Raw genomic sequence first — 17,885 nt, 5'->3', positions numbered from 1 at the left:
TTTATTAAATAAATTCTAGTTTCTAAAGATTTAAATTAATTGCGGGTGTAAAAAGAAGAATAATAACAGTTATATTATAATTTTCATATTAATTGTGAAATAAATTAAGTAGGTAAAAAAAATAGAAGGAGAAAGTCCTCGAGTCCTTGAAGAAAGTACTCTGCGAATATACATATATATATACATACTTATGTACATATTCATGACATGTTTCTATTGCTATATGATCGTGCAGCACAATATTTTATAATAATTTGCATTTAGTTTACTTAAGAGAGGAAGAAAAAATAAAAAACATATCTTTTAAAATGTATAATGCATAAATAAAAATCTAAATATAATTAAATTCATAAATCAATATTTAACCAGTTCCTTTACCTCCAAGGGTATTTAATCATCGTGCTCTTTTACACAATTTGTTATTTGTAATAATATAAAATGCTATTGGGTCGTTTGAAATTGCAGCGAGGTGTAATTTCCGCTAGCATTTTCATTTCCATGCGCAATTCTTCACATTATTGGCCTCAATTTTCCAGGTAATAGCCAAAACGGAAAATGCGGTTAGCTCTATGCAATGGTGGATAGTTCGGCGGTGCCGAGATACAATCAGAACAATGCAAATGTTGCGGCGGTGCGTGTGGGCAACATAAATTGCAAGAACTAAAACCAACAGAGACAGAAGCAAATATATGGAGAGAGCGAGAGAGAGAAAGAGAAAGGGCAACTCCAAATATATTTAGATATACGACAAAAGCGACATGTGCGCTGGAAAATTGTGAAAATTAGTAGGCAAACAAACAAAATGCTTAAATATTTTAACAGAGGCTGAAAGAGACAAGCGAGGGCAAATGGAAAATGTTGCCCTTGTTGCGCTTGTTGAGTTGCTGCAACGGGGGAAAATTGCAAATGATTTGTCATGTTACAGTACAGTGCACTTCCGGTGCTGCGCCACAGTGGGGTGAGGGGGGCGTGGCTCTTTTCCACAGCTGTGCAAAAGTTTAGCATAGTTTTGCGGGCCAGGCCCTAGCCCGAACCCACGCCGGCCACACGCTGCGTATGCGTATTTTGCAGGTGCTCGGCAAAAGCTGGCATTGCCTTTTAATATTTATTGAGTTGCAAGTTTGTTAGTTCGCCTGCCCCACGGCCCCGAAAGTCGTTTAAATGTATTTGTTACGCATTAAATATTTCAATTTGCAAAACATTTATGCAAAGCAAGCACACACACACACGCGCGCACACGAATTGCCGGGTGCTGCTGCCGGATCTGTTTTGGCCTCGTTAGGCTAAAAGTGCCGAGCTGATGAGAGACTCGTCCTGCATATTCAGGCCAAATGGCAAGCGGAAATGCAAGTTTTTGATGAACATATGCATATGCTAGTGCCTAGTGCACATCTTCTTCATTTGGCATTTTCACAGCAGCTTTCCATTTGCCATTTACGATTTGCCATACACCATTTTCCATTTCCCATTTGAAATTAGTGCAGAGCATGTTTGTATTTACTGCATAATAAATACTTTCTAGCTTTTATTTTTCCACTTTCGAGCCCAACAAATTACTGCAGGCAAATGGCTGGGAAAAACATGCGATTTTCATTGTTGAAATTAGCAACTGAATGTTTAACTCTTACAAGGGCAAATATAAATGATTAATTAATGCAGCTCTTGGAGCAGCAGCTGACGCTAAAATAAATTGCAACTTCTCTCCAAGTGGAGAGTGAATCTTCTGCCAAGAAGCTGGCTTACATTTCGTTTGGCTTGTAGCCTAATATGCATTCAAATTATGTTTATGTGAAACTTCAGATTTATAGATGCGAATGAAGCTCACTCTGAGTTAGCTTTGCAGCTGGGTTTGCTAACCAAAATAGTTTAAGGAAACGATTGTTTTGCTCTTCTTGCTCTGCCTAGAGCCCGAAATGGGAATTAGGTCTATAATGTTATTATGCAAATGTTTATTGCAAGTTTGACCACACTAAGACCACATATATATTATTTAACAGGACTAAGACGATATACCCATGTCCATCCGTTTGTCTCTCCATGCGTATGAAAAAACTAGAAAATTGAATTTTGTATTGAATCCTGGATTAGCTTATAATTTTTATTCTAAAAGCTATACAATTTCTGCATTATCATTAAAGGGTAAAAGAAATCATAAATAGCACTTCTATATATAATATACATATATAGAAATATATATATATGTATATATTAAACTATTTAATATAAAAATATATAATATATATTTAAATAAATAACATATGCACATATACACATACCAAATGTAAAATAAATAATACATTATATAATATATATGCGTATATACACTCCAAACATTTATTTCAATAATAAAAATTCCTATCAGAAATTTTTTAGGTATTTAATTGCTATAACAAGCGATTTTTTATTCAAAAATTTATTGAATTGCAATTCAACAATATTAATAATTGATTTTCATTTTTTTTTCACGTTTTCTAGGAGGCCTGCCAGAACTACATACGAATCATGGTGGTGCCCTCGCCAGGTCGCCTGTTCGTCTGCGGCACCAACTCGTTTCGGCCCATGTGCAACACGTACGTGATCAACGAGAGCAACTATACGCTGGAGGCGACCAAGAACGGGCAGGCCGTGTGCCCCTACGATCCGCGTCACAACTCCACCTCCGTGCTGGCGGGTAAGTGGCCATTTTACAGTTACCATTCCATCTATTGCTGATACGCTTCTGCTAGTTATAGTATGCATAAATCGTTATCGACATTCGGCAAAAAAAATGCAATTACCCCGGGTGGGAAAATACCACGACGACGAATATGAATGCGTATACACACACACAATTGCGTTTATATTTGAATGTACATAGAAATATATATACATGTAGATATAACTGTTTTTTGTCAGTTGCAAATCGGATATAGATTGTCATTCCACATGCAATGCGGCCCAAGAGCATTTGAATGACCCCGCGTCGCTCTCGCCCATATATAGAGCTGACTTCTTTGAGTGAGGTGTGCGTGTTAAATTTTGCATTTTACAATGTTATTGTTTGACGGCAATGCTCTGAATAATGTGTTGATGGGATGTGAAATGTATTTCGAGCCAAAAACAATATATATATACACATATAAATATATATATACATAAATATTTTTCCTCTGTTTTTGCTTTTTTCTCTACTCGTTTTTTTATGGCTATCATTTTGCATTTTGTTTGGGGCATTTCGTTTTGTATGTGCGTGTTTTTTTTTTTTTTTTATATATATATATATATATATATTTATGATTGCGTTTTTGCCCATTTTTGTGGGCGTGGCATCATTTTGGCCTTATTTATACACAATCGCCAAAAATTGATGAATTTTCAATTGAGGGTATTAAGCATATTGGTTCTCCTTTTTTTTTTTTTTTTTTTTTTTTTTTGTGTATAAATATATATTTATAAAAAGTTTTTCATTTGAATAAAATGGTAGAAACTATTTATAGAATTTATGCTGCTTGAAGTAAAAATATTTTCCATTTAATTTGACTTGGGCTAACATAAAATCTATTTGGTTTTGCTAATTCTAAATTCTTAACTGCAAATATGTGAGATATTTCTTTAAATATGAATACAATAGTTTCCCTTAAATAATAGTATATATATTTATCCAAGTATATATGTACATTTGCACTACATCCTTTTGATGTATGTATTGTGATATATGCAATTACTAAGCCCACTTTCGAGCGTCGTAAGTCTTCTAATATTTCATGCAATTTAAATTGCTTTGCCAAATTGTCAAGGAATCAAGCAATAAACATGCAATTTTGACACCTAAGTGCCGCACAATAAACGCGGCCCCAACTCTCGAGGAGCATACCTCGGCCCCAGCGTAGCTTGTGATAATATTTCCACTTGACACCCATAAATCGAGGCGTTTTTCGCGAGTTCTTGCTGAAGTTTCACAACGTGATTTGTTTGCATTTCATTGTCTGCACACGCGAAATTGCGTTAGGGTGTGGAATCCATGTGTGCGTGTGTATGTGTGTGTAGATGCTGCCAAAAACTTTGAAGCTAGGGCAAAACAAACTACGGCAAACACAAGCTGACGGCGCTTGTGCCATAATATCGATAAACGTTTATAACTAACTTCAAAGTGTTTGTGGTCATGAGTGTAAATATGTATTCATATCTGTGTGTGTGTGTGTGTGCGTATATGGCTGTGTGTGTGTGTGGAGAAGGCGGCCAAGTGTTGCGGCAAACTTCCGGCGGATGCAGCCAACATCTGGGCCACATCCATGGAGGCTGCTGCCGCTGACTATGTGGGTCATAAGAGTTTATCATCAACAAGCTGCCACATCCGGCGTCCTGGGCAACCTGAAGGCAGCTAAACAGTCAGGCAGCAGCAGCAGCAGCCATCGTCAGTTGCCATTTTTGCTTATGGGTCCAACTCCATTTTAGATACTCTTGGAAATTTGCTAAATGGGGTATTATGGTTAGTGCTTGAGCTTGATAGCCGAGTCGATTAGGTTCCGTATGTTGTCGTTATTTAGACTTATTAACCGCACACAGCTCAGCTTTGTCATTAATCTCGCTATATGATTCAAAGAATTTCACTCCAAAATCGCTTAATATATTCTAACAATTTCAAGTCGGAGTATCTGTAAGTCGCGCACAGCTAACTAGCATTGTTTTTTTTTTTTTTTTTTTTTTTTTCCTTATTTCACATTGATTGCGCTTTATGGTGCTAATATTAAAACGACATTTTTACATATTGCTGGCGCTGCTTTTTCCATTTTGCTGCCGTCGATTTATCGACAGGATTTGGATATTTAACGGGCGGGCCATGCTGCCGAGGCCATGTTGTTTAGATTGCAAATTGGCCCGAACAAGGCCAAAATAAAAGCAAAAAAAAAAAGAAGTTACGAAAAAAATAATGTAAAAAGCAGCTAAACTGAAAATGTTATCAATTCAGTTTCATTCGTGACAGTGGGCGTTGTGGCTTGTGGGCGTGTCACTTGATGAACTTCTTCTATTCTCAAAACCAATTTTTTTTCTAGATTTTCAGTAACAACTTTGTTCCCAGGTTTAGTTGGATTTTTTCATTGTTGTTGTTGTTGTTGCTGTGGCCATTTTCCTAACGCTGAGCGAAAAGTTCGTGGACAACATTTTTGTGCCAATTTCGTTGTAAAAATATTGTTGTACCCATGATGAAGTTTTCAATTGCTTTGCCCACCAATACTAGAGCGATAGAGAGTGAGTGAGAGGGGTAGAGGCAAGGGGAACTCTCTCAATATCTCTCTCTCTCCCTCGTTCGTTTGGTATTCGTGCAATCGGCCATTCAACCATTCCGTCACGCTTTCAATATGACGGAAGGAATCTATTTTTGTTCGATTTAAAAGTGCATGCGAAATAAATTTCAATCGCAGGACGTATTACGAAACTTTGGCAATAAAAAAATTAAGCCAAACTTCAGTTGTTTTCCTTTTAGCAGCTGCAAGGCAAATCGAGATTGGAATGATGATTGGGTAGATAATGAATTGACAATTTGTCCGCCTTTGTCACTTAATTGACTAAATGTTTATAGTGCATGACTTCAAATAGAGCTATTGCATTCGTAATGGAGAGAAGTAACAAATAATTGTCCTCTAAGCAATTCAATATCAATTCAGCCCGCAGAATATTTCTATATCAATATTTCTTGGACCACTTCCTACTCTGCATGGAATATCTTCATAAATATATATACTTTACTTATCATACTCAATACATGAAATGGAATTAAAACTTGTAAGATAGGGCTTTATATACTTGATATTTATATATTTTGTGAGCTGAATATTAAGTATACGTATTTATGAAAACATAAATGCACGACACTTGGCCATTTCGTGGAGTGGTTCGTTGGGGAGCACTTCAAAAATATGGCTTAAATGCTTTACCGATTCGCGCATCACGCCTCGGCAAACAATGCGAACAATAGTAATAAATAATTTATAAGTGCGCATTTGCCACATTAATCACGAGCCGACACTGAAGCATGAAGCTTGAAGCCTGAAGCCAGAAGTCTGCCAATGGCAATGGGCGAGGCAGCAGCAGGGAGCGAGCGATAGGTTAAATCCCTGGGTAAAAAGTTTGCCCGTTCCAAAGCCGACGCATATTAATTTCGGCACAACCTTTCCCTCTAACCACGCCCGTTCCAGCGAAACAAGGCGCCGGCGGGTGGGGCCAGTGGGCGCTGGCATCGGCGAAGCGTACAAATTGCCATCACTTGCGTTCAATTTTAGACTTTTCCAAGCAAATGCACAGACGCGATTAAAACGCTGACGAACGGCGACATGAACGATGTGCGCCGGGTCGGTGAAGGCGCAAAATGTCAAGGACCAGTAACAGAGCGTCCGGGCAAGGACAACGCAGATTGAACGTCCGTTTACCCGGTTTGCAAACCTATTTGCATTTTGTGCGCCTACAACAACAGCCACAGCACCCGAAATGGAAAAAAAGAAAAGAGGAAAAACTCGGAGCTGGGCCAATTTTGGTGGCGTCGACAATTTCGTCGTTTTAAAGCTCGAATCGCTTACTGAGGCTGACGGCAGAATTTCGCGTATTTACCCATTTGCATATAACCGGAAATAGAGCTCTCGCGTGCATATGTGCGTGTGTGTGTGTGTGTGCGTGTGCGTGTGCGCAAGTTGACCTTTTCATGAAATGCGCCTTAAGCTCCAGTTGAATCACGCATGCAACGAGAAGCTCGCAACTTTTGAATTAAATATGATTATTCTGAAAGCAGGCTTGATATGATAAATATGAAAAATTATTTATTACTGGCTCTCTTTTAAAGAAATAAAAATATATTATTTATTTTGACCACAAACCGTTGCAAAGCAGTGCAAATACCTCAGCATTTAATTGAGCCGCCCAAAAGTATGCAACAATATTTATATTGCGAATGTGCTTCTCTTATATTTCTGCTTCCGTGCAAAAGTATGCAATAGTTCTTTCCGATTTCCCTCTCTAAGTTAGTTAATTGATTAGATAATTAATTAATTAAAACTCAATCGAGGCACGTGATAAAAATAATGAAAAGCAAAATAATGAAAAGCAAATATACGCTTGAGTTCAGCACACGTTTAAGTAAATCGGATTAAGTTTGTTTTATTATTTTCCAATTAATTGCATTGCAATCGAGTGTATTCAAGAACAAAAACAATCAACGAAGCAAAGCTTGAAGCCCGGGCATTAAAAGCAACAACATTAACAACAGCAGCAGCAACAACAGAGTTGTATATGTATATACGAGGACAAGTTCCATGCAAATGCTTGCATAAAAGCAACATATGGGTGTCGTTGGCATGGGGCGTGGCCTGAAACACATACAAAATGAATATCAATGAACTGCGAGAACGACACAAACAAAAACAAGAGCACAATAAAAATGAGGCAACAGCAGCAGTAAATAAAAACGGCAACAACAACAAACAGCGAAATGCAAAATGTGACCTGGTATGAGTTGAGCTGGATGGGTCGCGGGAGTCGTGGCATGTTTGTGGAAACTGGGCCAACGCTCGCAGCAGTTAAATAAATGATATCCCACTGCTTGTAAGAGTGCGCATGTGTGTGAGTATACTTGTGTGTATGTGTGGGTTGCTGCAGAACTCATTAACTCTTGGTAAATGAGCACGGAAATAACAACAGTACCGGAAGAACAGAACCTACACAACGTTGTTTCATTTGATGAGATCAGCATTAGAAACAGAACTGGTGATTACATGTAGACAGTTTGCCAAGATGCGACCAACTTCCTCGATAGTATAGTGGTTAGTATCCCCGCCTGTCACGCGGGAGACCGGGGTTCAATTCCCCGTCGGGGAGATAGGTAGAATCTTTCTAGCTTCATTTTTTTTTTTTAAGTTTAACAATATTTTTGCTATTATAACACTTTGAAAGCCTCAAAGAAACACTTATCATAAATACCATAAAACCAATGTTTACATGAGCATCCCAAGAATTTTTTGTCAGTCACACTACGCACTTTCTACATGATGAAGTTAGAATAAAAACAGGAATGAAATTAGAATTTACAATTTGTCCAATCCGTGAACATGGTCCTCGGTAGTATAGTGGTTAGTATCCCCGCCTGTCACGCGGGAGACCGGGGTTCAATTCCCCGCCGGGGAGGATCGTTAATATATTTTTTTTAAATTTTTGCAACATATATATTTTTACTCTAGTTAATTTCATACATTAGATCTTAAAAGTTATTTATTAACAACAACAACATTCTTATAAACTGTGGGCAGTAAACAAAACATCAAGTGAGCTTCATTCAACCCTGTTGATTCGTTGTGGGATCGCAAAGAAATAATGTTTCGAGTACAACAATGCAATTTGGCAGACTGGTTGCAACGTCCTCGATAGTATAGTGGTTAGTATCCCCGCCTGTCACGCGGGAGACCGGGGTTCAATTCCCCGTCGGGGAGATAAAAGACGATAGTCAATTTTTTTTTGTTTTAATTTTTTTTTTTTTTTTTTTTTTTTTATTGAAGAACAATCTAGAATGTACGCATTTATGGTGTTTAGAGCATCTTATTTAATAATTATTTGATAAAAAAAATATGTATATATAAATAATTTATTTGTATCCCTGAAAGTATGCTTCATAAGTACAATTTAAAATTTTAGTTGGAGTCAAAATAGAAAACGTATAACTTGCTTATAAAATATTGAAAAATACATTTTTTTTTCTTAAAAATTAAAGAGGAATAAAATATATAACATATTCTCCCCGACGGGGAATTGAACCCCGGTCTCCCGCGTGACAGGCGGGGATACTAACCACTATACTATCGAGGACGCTGCATACCGGATTTTCCACATACTATTCAATTTTGTGTAGTTATAACATCAATAGCTATAATATTAAAGAAGAAAAGCCCTAGGTAGTGATTATTTAATAATTAATCGTAATTTGTTCTTAGCATTTAGCTTAAAGTGATTTCTTATTTTGATTCTTTTTTATTTGTGCTTGTGCTTGCACTCCTTAAAAGTAAAACACAGCTAATTTATTTTAGCCAACTTAAATTGGCTTAAGCGAATGACCAGAAGAAAATAAATGGCGCGTTATCTACAAACCAGAGACAAGGCGCACATATACACACACCCATAGACGAAAGGACAATGCGGGTGCAATGCAAAACGAGCGGAAAAATAAGAAACAACAACAACAACAAGAGTAGTGACTACTGTCAGTTTCATTAAAAACAATGAAATCTGCTAAGAGCCAAGAGTTTTAATGAGCGTCTAACTGTGCACAGTAAAAGACATAAAAAAATACACACACAATGAGAGAGAGTGAGAGAATGACCACTGGAAACTGGTAGAAAAAGCCAAAAGCGGCTGCAGTAAAATATATATACTCGAAAACAAAGTCTAAACACAATAAACCAAATGCCAGCAACAAAACAACATAAAAATGGGAAGAAAATAAACAAACAAAACATACATACAAAGCGAAATGAGTGCAAAGAAGAATGAACAAAAATAAGCACAGCTTTTGACCCTTTTTGCGGACAATACACGAATGTCTCTGCCCCTCCACCGATTCACCTCCCCCTGGCCATTTCAATTCTTTATACGATTTTTAATTTTTTTCTTTTTTTTTTTTAATTTCAAGCAAAAACATTAACAAGAACAATTAGCTCTTGAAATGAGCACAACAATAAGAACGAAAACAATTGCATTAGACAAGTTCAACCTTAGACCCAGCCGCTGCTTATGAGTCAGCCGAATAACAATAGAAATCGGACCTTGAATGACTTACTCCAAATGGCAGACCCAAATAAAATGTAAGCACCCCAAGAAGGTGAAACGCTTAAATAATTATCAACTCAGCATTGTATTTTAATTACATCTCTATACGAAAGTTTAACATTTCGAGTGGAGCAGAGATTAAATTAAAGTTCTCTTTCTTTGAAGGAATTTGAGAACAACGAATAGAATGAAGAACGGGATTTTCTTTCCATTTCCATAGGATAGTGCAAGCCATAGTATTTGGAATTCCTTCATAGTAGAGAACCACTTGGTGGGGTCCTTAAAGGCACTTTAAGCAGACAGAGTTTGCTTTGTGATGCTGCAGCTAATTACGTGAGCTTAAGACGTGGGCAAACATTTGTGACTGTGGCCAAAGGCAACTGCAGTGCCATTGCCATACACACATTGAGTCGCAATGCCTCAAAGACGGAGGAGCGTGCCTCAGATGAGCAGTCAAAAGGCACATTCACAGCCGAAGAAAGGAACGTTTTGAGCAATGGCCTTTGCACGCTTTACATATGTCGAAGAAGCGGGCATTAAAAGCGTAAGCTGTAAAGCAAACAGCAGCCAGGACACGACCGACGGGGTTGGGTTTGGGCAACGGATTAACAAGCAGGCTGCTGGTCCTCTTGTCGGAGCAGTTCCTGGTCCCCACTGTGCATACAGGAAGGAAGGACGCACGGAAGGAAGCAACACGCAGAAGCCTCAAGAAACGTGTCTACTGTTTCCACGCCTCGGCTACCTACCCCCAGCCCTTGTCATTGTTTCAACAGGATGTACGTTCGAGTGTGTGCACGAGTGTATACCTGTGTGTCTCCCTGTGTATGTGTGTGTGTCTTTATGGCAGCCCGCTTGTAATTTATAGTATGTTTAGGTAGGCGACGCAGCAGGCAGCCCTGCTTTATGTTTGCTTTGGCTCATATTTTTAACACTAAACTTGAGTAAACAACAACAACAGACAACAATGCGGCGAAGGACTCACCCGAAAAACCTGGCCGTCTGTTATCCTGTTTGTGCCATATGAATTATGTTATATCTCGCAGTAACCATAAAAAGCAGAAAAGGAAAAAGAATTGAAAGAAAACACAGCGCCACAGTTGAAGCAGAAATAACAAAGTCTAAAGCGAAAGGATGTTCCAGCTAGAAGGATTCTCGAATGTGTCACGATTCATCTGCTTGTTGGGCTAATTGGCACTACAATGAATGCCAGCAGCTATGAGCTGGAAGGACGTCTGCGATGTCTGGGATGTCTGGACATCGAACTTCAGACATGGGACTTGGGCATCGGACGTAACGAGCAACTCTGAAAACTACTTAAATCTGTTTTGCTTTGCTTCTCGTTGATCCGATGATTCACGTTTCAATTTGGGTCAATTTGGCATGCTAATCGAGCGTGGTGGTTTCTGTGGGTTTACCTATAGCTCTCTTTGTGGGTTCACGGCCAAGGAAGTCTTTAGCTTTTATGGTGTACAGAGTGGCTGACGAATTTAATATGGGATTTGTATTAGTTATGGGATTTCCTATCAATTCTCGCACATCTCTGAAACTCAAAACAATCGCATATGATTTGGCAACATTTTGTTAATTTTTTCGGGAGAAAGAAATACTTTAACGATGGCTGTTAATATAAGAAAACTACTTCCGATTCAAACTTACTTTGTGGTTCTTACTGTTAACATTTTTAGACGTCCTTCGGAAACGGGATATTCTCTTATTAAAGATTGAATTAGCTGACAAAAATTTCTGTTTCCATTCTCCCATTTACTATGTCTTAACAAACATTTCTATGCAGAGCAGAACATAGAAGTGAAAGCCAAAAATGAACCGAAAAAGTTACTCAATTATGACACAGATTAAAAGTATTCACCATTCTCTTGCGAGAATTTCGTTTAATTGAAAATGTCGCAATTCATGCAACTTATTTGTGTAATATTTCATTTCATATTGCCTCAGCGCACACTTCGATGCTTATCGCATTAATCTAAGCTGTTTGTAAGCGCCCGACTGTAAGACAACAGAAACATAGAAATTATCTAACACAATAACCTTCAGCATCGCAACTGATTGGGCAAAGTTTGTTTTGGGTCCTACGACCCGGAGGCAGCAAAAGGTTAACCCAATATCAAGAAAGCTAAAAAGTTTTGTCGGCCCAAGCATCAATATCGATGACGACAAATGCGCCAGTGAATTGTGCTGGGCCTGTGGCTGGGGGCAGAAACCACATAGCACAATGCTGTGAAAGGGCGAAATTCATAATTTATGAAAGAGCACAGCAAATGCCAAAAGCAGCTAAGGAATAGAGCTAAGGAATACAGCTTAACGAGTCAGACAGGCGCCGAACAAAACGAGCCACTCATTTCGTAGACTATAAATGCCGCAATGTATGCTACAAATTTTCGTGTGTGTTTAGAATGGGAATGAAAGACCGAGAGAGAGAAAGAGAGAGAGTGGGGTTGGCGGAGCAGGTTGGGCTTTCTTTGAGATGGAACGAGGGAATGAAACACAGCCACAACTGTCGCGTAAACAAGTTGCTCAACTTTTAATGTTGCACATTTTTCCAGCTTTTTATTATTTTTCGGCATTGCCTGATTTTCGTTTTTGTTTTCCTTTTTTCCTTGGTATTTTCGGGTGGTTCTTTGACGTCGAGTGGGTGCCAAAGCTGGCTCCAAGTGGTGGCCGCTTCAAGGGTTGTTTCGCTCCGACTTAACCTTAATGAGCATCAAACTGTGCGCCATAAACCAGTTGATGCTACATGGAGCACACAGCCTCCCATTGCAGGCGGAAGGTAAAAAGTGTTGCCTTTTCATTGGGCCGGCTCAGGGTTGTTCTCTTGGGTCTAGACCCACAATTGGGGCCCCGCCTAATGATAAACAAACACAATGATTTCAAAATAAATGAGTGGCATAAGCTCTGCTTTGGGTAAGTGGAGTCATTTGTTTGTGGGACCGCAGACTGTTGGGCTGCCTGAGACGCCATATCATTTGTCTGTCCCGTCCCGGGCTGGCCTGAGTATGGGCGCAGGATTTGCGGTCGTCTATCTTATGGCTACTTATACTTTTAATTTTCCTACTTTAATTATATGGCCGAAAAAGTTGTTGAGTGGATTTTCACGTGTTGCAAATTACAATCAAAAGAAATTTTAAAATAAACTCCATGGTTTTTAGTCAAAAACTTTGAGAATTGCATCGAAATGTATGGGGCCCGGCTGTCCAATGGCCGTAGAAATAGCGAAAGCCGAAAGCCAAAATCCATTTTCATTGCTTAAGCTACATAACATTGGCCATTAGATGGAAATCCAAAAGCATTTGTTTTATGCTCCGCAATAGCCAGCCAAGACATTAACTTTTAATTTGATCATTTCTAAGCAAAGCGCACGAGCAGCACAGATGCAGAGACACAGATATACAGATACTGAGACGGATACAAGGCAGCTGCATTGCAGACCATTTGGCCTCTGGGGCAGAGGTTTTACGCTCTCTCTTCCTCTGTTTCGCTGAATGTGTGTGTGTGTGTGTGTGTGTGCGGGCGTGTCGCAAAAACTGGAACAGATTTTGCACAAAAAGCCAACAGCTGATAATTGTGGTGCGCCAATAAAAAGCAAATTAAGCTAATTGCAAAATTTGCAAAATCCCAGCAAACGACCAAGAACTAAGCAGCAGCAGTGGCAGCAGAAGAAAATCCCAAGGAACAATAAGCCAATGAAGGCAGCATAATAAAAGCTGGGAGTATTATATTCAAGCTTGCCATCCACTCTCCCCCTCCTCTACCAGACGGAAGTCGGGTAATTATGCGGCACACAAGACATGTTGCCAAAGTTGGACCCGAGCCTCGACCTCGTCTCCAACAGTTCTGGCAGCTGCTGCTCCTGCTGCTTCTGCTGCTGCTGATGCTGCTGCTGCTGCGCTTTGATTGTTCCATTTTGGGCAAGCTTGGCCAACTTGGCTGCACATTTTTATCGGCGCTAAAGTGAAATGTAATTAGAGTCGGGAGAAAAAAAGGAAAATATTACGGCACAAATATGGGGCCCTGGACTTGTGCCAGAGCCTGTCAAATTCTTAAAGCCATCATCGAGCTCATAAAACAAGCTCCAAGTCTTTCGGGTCCCGGCCCGTAAACTAGGCCAGCCACATGGCCGCAATTATCGTAATTAATAGGCGCACACAGACAGGCACATCTCTCGCACATGTGTGAGTTTATTTGAGATTAATTAGACAGGTTTAAGTCGGAGAAACCCAAGCCCAAACCCAAACACAAAACAGAGCAAGTCGTGCGTGCTCAAGCGCAATAGAAATTGCCTTGAAATATTTGCGGAAAGACAACAAATCTCTCTGCCAACGGATTATGGCGTCGGCTGCGACAGAAGGTGGATGCTGGCTTTAATTGAAATATTAATTGTATATATATGTACATATGATTCTGAATATTATGTTGAATGCTTTTAATTTTCAATAGAGTCAAATGAAAATGAACAAGCAAGGCAGGGAGCTAGGGAGGGAGGGAGATGACAAGTGAGACATATATGAAATTTAGATAAGGAAGGATGGATAGCGAGAGAAATTAAGAGAGTAAGGGAAAGAGAGAGAGACCCAGAGAGAAGGTAAACAAGCTAAAAGTTGATCGACAGCTAGATAAATAATCAAGAAATATAGAGAGAAATAGGGGAATAAATAGAGAGGGAGGGAAAAGAGAGATATTGTGATATAGACAGAGAGAGAGAGAAAGAGAAAAAGAAAATGAATTTAGATGAATGAAAGACACAAATAAACTGAGAGAAGAAGGGAGGTACAGAAACAGAGATAGATCGTATATCTCATTCCCCGTCAGCCATATTCGTCTGCCTACCTTCAATTGTTAGATATGTCATACGCAATTCAGTAAAAATAAAGTACTTAAGACATCGTCTACTCCTTTGACTGTAAATACATTTAAATGTAAAAAAGAATCCCTCGAGCACTTCACAGCACTTAATATTTTGGCCTGGCCCCAAGTCCCCCCCCCCCCCCCCCCCCTGTTGTGACTCAAATGAAGTTATTTGCAGTACATTGAGCTCGCTGACGGACTGAGTTGGGGAGGTCAATTTAAAGTGGGCATTGTAAAGGGTATTGCACTAGTGCCAACAGACCACACCAGGCCAGAGCAGAGCAGAGCAGAGCAGAGTCGTATATGTGCACATAATTATTCCTAAACGAGCTATTTAACTAACGGCCTTACACTCGACACGCACGCCGCTCGTAATTAAAGTGGCATAAAGCCGCCCCAAAAAAGCCAGCCCAAACCGAGACCTGTCCAAAAAATATGTTTACATAAAATATTTAAAACGCGACTGCGCTACAAACACCAAACAAGCCCAACCATATCCTGGGTAAACCTCTGGTGGTTCTGGTACTGGGCTCTGGGTTCTGGTAAAGGTTTTTGGTTCCGCGGCATGTGGCATGTAATAAAGTTACGCGTGCTTAAACACTCGCCTGACTGTCATTGAAAATGAGTGTAATTTATGTATTAGCGTGTGTGTCTCTGTGTGTGTGAGTGTGAGTGTGAGTGTGTCTGCTGCATAGTAAAACATGCAAAAATATGCAAATTACCGCAGTCAACGCGATGAACTTCGTTGCGCCATCTACTCGTCTCGTTTAAAGAGCCTTTTCCGCTTCTGTTGTTGTTACTGTTGCCCTTGTAGTTATCGTTGTTATTATGAAAATCGATTAAATCACTTAAAGAGTTTATCGAACCTGTCAGCCAGAGACAGTGCGGCAGCGAGCCCAGGCCCAGACAATGTCGGTCAAATATTTGCACAGAAAATCGCTGCTCACAAAGCACAAAAGTAACTTTATGAGAAGCGCCAAGAGAGGCGGCTGTTTGACGTAGCAAAAGGGAGCGAGAGAGAGGGACGCTTGTATGCCTGCCTTTGCTGCATAATTTCTGCACGCTAGATTGTCATTTAAAATGAGTTAAGCGCTGCAATTGCTGCAATGCGGACAAGCTGGCAACGCTGACAGTTGTTGCGGGTACGAATAACGAGTGCGGAGTCCGAGTTGGAGTCCCGGGCACGGCCGTGCTCCAGGTCCCGGGTAGCGTTTGGTTCGCTCCTTGTGCTCGTCGCCAGGTAATGAGCAAACAATAAAAGCAAATGTCGCTGCACGAAACAATGGCGACAAGAAAGAGTGTTGTAAAGCGAGTGAGCGCGAAGAACAGATGCCCTGTAGAGAGAAGACGAAGCGGGATGGGAAGAAAAGTTGAAATGTAAGGCTTTTATATAGTGATTATATATCTCTTTCATCCGAAAAGAGAATTTTTGTATACCAATTAGTATTTTCTTCGGTATGGCAAGAAGAGAGAGCAAATACTGGGTATATAAAAAATGAGCTGAACGAAAAAACCAATTAGATGCAAGCACGGTCCCAAAGAGAACAAACGATATAGCCAAAGACGGCGAAACCAAGCAGAATGGGAAAGTTAGGAGGAGTGTGAACGTCGAAAACTTTTCGTGTTCTGTCGATATTGTGACAGGCAGCAGCAAGGGTATGGGAGGGTGGCGCAAATACGGCCGGAGTGGTGGGTGGAGCATTTGGGGGGGGGGGGGGGGGGGGGGGGGGGTCGGTGGCGTGTTTATAGTGCGCCTCGTTAGCTGGCAATGGCGACCAACGGCAGCGACAATGGCAACTCTGGTCACGATGTAAATTGCATTTCCATTGTTAATTACCAGCGATTCATAAATTTTACATTTGCCCTTTGACCTCAACGCCCTGTGGCACACCCACTTTATATGGCGCTGCCAAAGGCTGTGATAACTCAAGCATCATGCTTGGCTGGGTAATCTTATATGTATGCAAATTTCATAAACTCCGACAAACTTCATCTCGAGCCCCCTAATATGAATATGCTCTAAATTCTTATTTAACAAAAAGCTAAATCTCTTGTAAATGGACTGTGATTAAAAGCACAATTGACTGCTCTGATTTGTTGTTCTGTCTATAATGCTTGGCTAATTTATCATAGACGAGAAGGAATATGATGGAAATCTTTACATTCATTCATAGACCTCATTTTGGGCAACTCAGCCGTGAGAATTGGATTTCTTTTTCCTTTTTTTGGGAAGCATTATTATGCCTCGTTTCGTATTTCAATTTGGGAAATTTGCATTTTCTAGCAATTTCCTAGGAAAAAAGTTTAATGACAAAACTTTAAGCTCTGGTTATAGCTTAAAGCGGTTACTTGCCGACAAAGCTGACACGCCCATTCCCGGCCTCACGCCCATTCTCGCTTCCCCTCTGCGCATATTTAGCAAATGTTTTTATTGGCCGTTAGCTTCACCTGGCCCATGCTGGCGCCCGCAGCCAGTGCACTTCAGTTGCCCGCCGCTCTCCGCCTCCCCCTGCCCCTGGCGCGCTCATGATAGAAAATTAGCATTCGTTATTTATCACCACCACGAATGGGAAATTCGCTGCCAGCAGATTCTATGAAGAGCGAACGAACGAACGAACGCTTTTACTTTTCACTCACCGCGTGACTTTTACAGCCTCTTAATTTAAACAGCCGCCCGTTAAGGGGCGGCTCCGGGCATGTTATGGGCGCCTGGGGGCGCCAGCGCGGCGAGGCGGCTGGCGAGTGGCAAAATTAATTTGTACCAGACGACATTTTTAATGTATGCCCGTTCTGCTTTCTGCTTGCTGCTGCTGCTGCTGCTGCTGCTGCTGTCGACTCGCATTTGGAGTTTTGTGTTGCGTTTCTTTTTAGTTTGCTTTCGACATTTTCATTCTGTTGCGCTCTTGTCACGTAATTCAAATTTTATATTCACTTTTGAGAGCTGCCCCTAAACGCACCGCCACCCCGGCCCCCATTTGGCGTGCGTACACGTGTCTGTTTGCGTGCGTGAGCCGCTGTGGCATTGTAAATTTTATCGATTTACCGCACAGATTTCACACCCTCCGCAATCCACAAAAGTCCACAAATCCCGTCCGCTCGCTCGCCTGGCTGCGTGTGTACGTGAATTAACATGAAATTATAATGCACGCATCAAATTCATGTAAGCTTTTTTTTATAATTATGCAATTTTCACAGTTTTGCATAAATTGTTGGACAGTTTGCGGCATTTGTGTGTCCAAACT

The 17,885-nt window shown here is 40.3% G+C and overlaps 1 protein-coding gene and 4 non-coding genes across 10 annotated transcripts in view; 4 read left to right on the top strand and 1 right to left on the bottom strand.

Annotated features, from left to right (window-relative positions):
- LOC108609655 (semaphorin 1a) overlaps positions 1-17,885 on the top strand; it is a 179,259-nt gene that overhangs the window by 140,934 nt on the left and 20,440 nt on the right. For all 6 annotated transcript variants that reach the window (XR_016268902.1, XR_016268900.1, XR_016268901.1 and 3 more), the window contains exon 6: positions 2,476-2,671. Coding sequence is in view for 3 of the 6 variants with exons in the window: in XM_089463452.1 (XP_089319578.1) it covers positions 2,476-2,671 (196 nt within the window). In the remaining 3 variants the exon portion in view is untranslated. The remainder of the gene's footprint in view (positions 1-2,475; positions 2,672-17,885) is intronic.
- On the top strand, positions 7,774-7,845 carry TRNAD-GUC (transfer RNA aspartic acid (anticodon GUC)). Its single transcript has one exon. It is a non-coding gene; the product is annotated as a tRNA-Asp (tRNA).
- TRNAD-GUC (transfer RNA aspartic acid (anticodon GUC)) lies at positions 8,080-8,151 on the top strand. Its single transcript has one exon. It is a non-coding gene; the product is annotated as a tRNA-Asp (tRNA).
- Positions 8,382-8,453, top strand: TRNAD-GUC (transfer RNA aspartic acid (anticodon GUC)). The gene has a single exon. It is a non-coding gene; the product is annotated as a tRNA-Asp (tRNA).
- On the bottom strand, positions 8,755-8,826 carry TRNAD-GUC (transfer RNA aspartic acid (anticodon GUC)). The gene has a single exon. It is a non-coding gene; the product is annotated as a tRNA-Asp (tRNA).

Source organism: Drosophila arizonae, chromosome 3 (assembly GCF_054131065.1).
Source record: "Drosophila arizonae isolate 15081-1271.41 chromosome 3, UAZ_ARI_1.0, whole genome shotgun sequence".
NCBI lineage: Eukaryota > Metazoa > Arthropoda > Insecta > Diptera > Drosophilidae > Drosophila > Drosophila arizonae.
The sequence above is the reverse complement of the archived record's forward strand: the minus strand, read 5'-3'. Positions and strand labels throughout refer to the sequence as shown.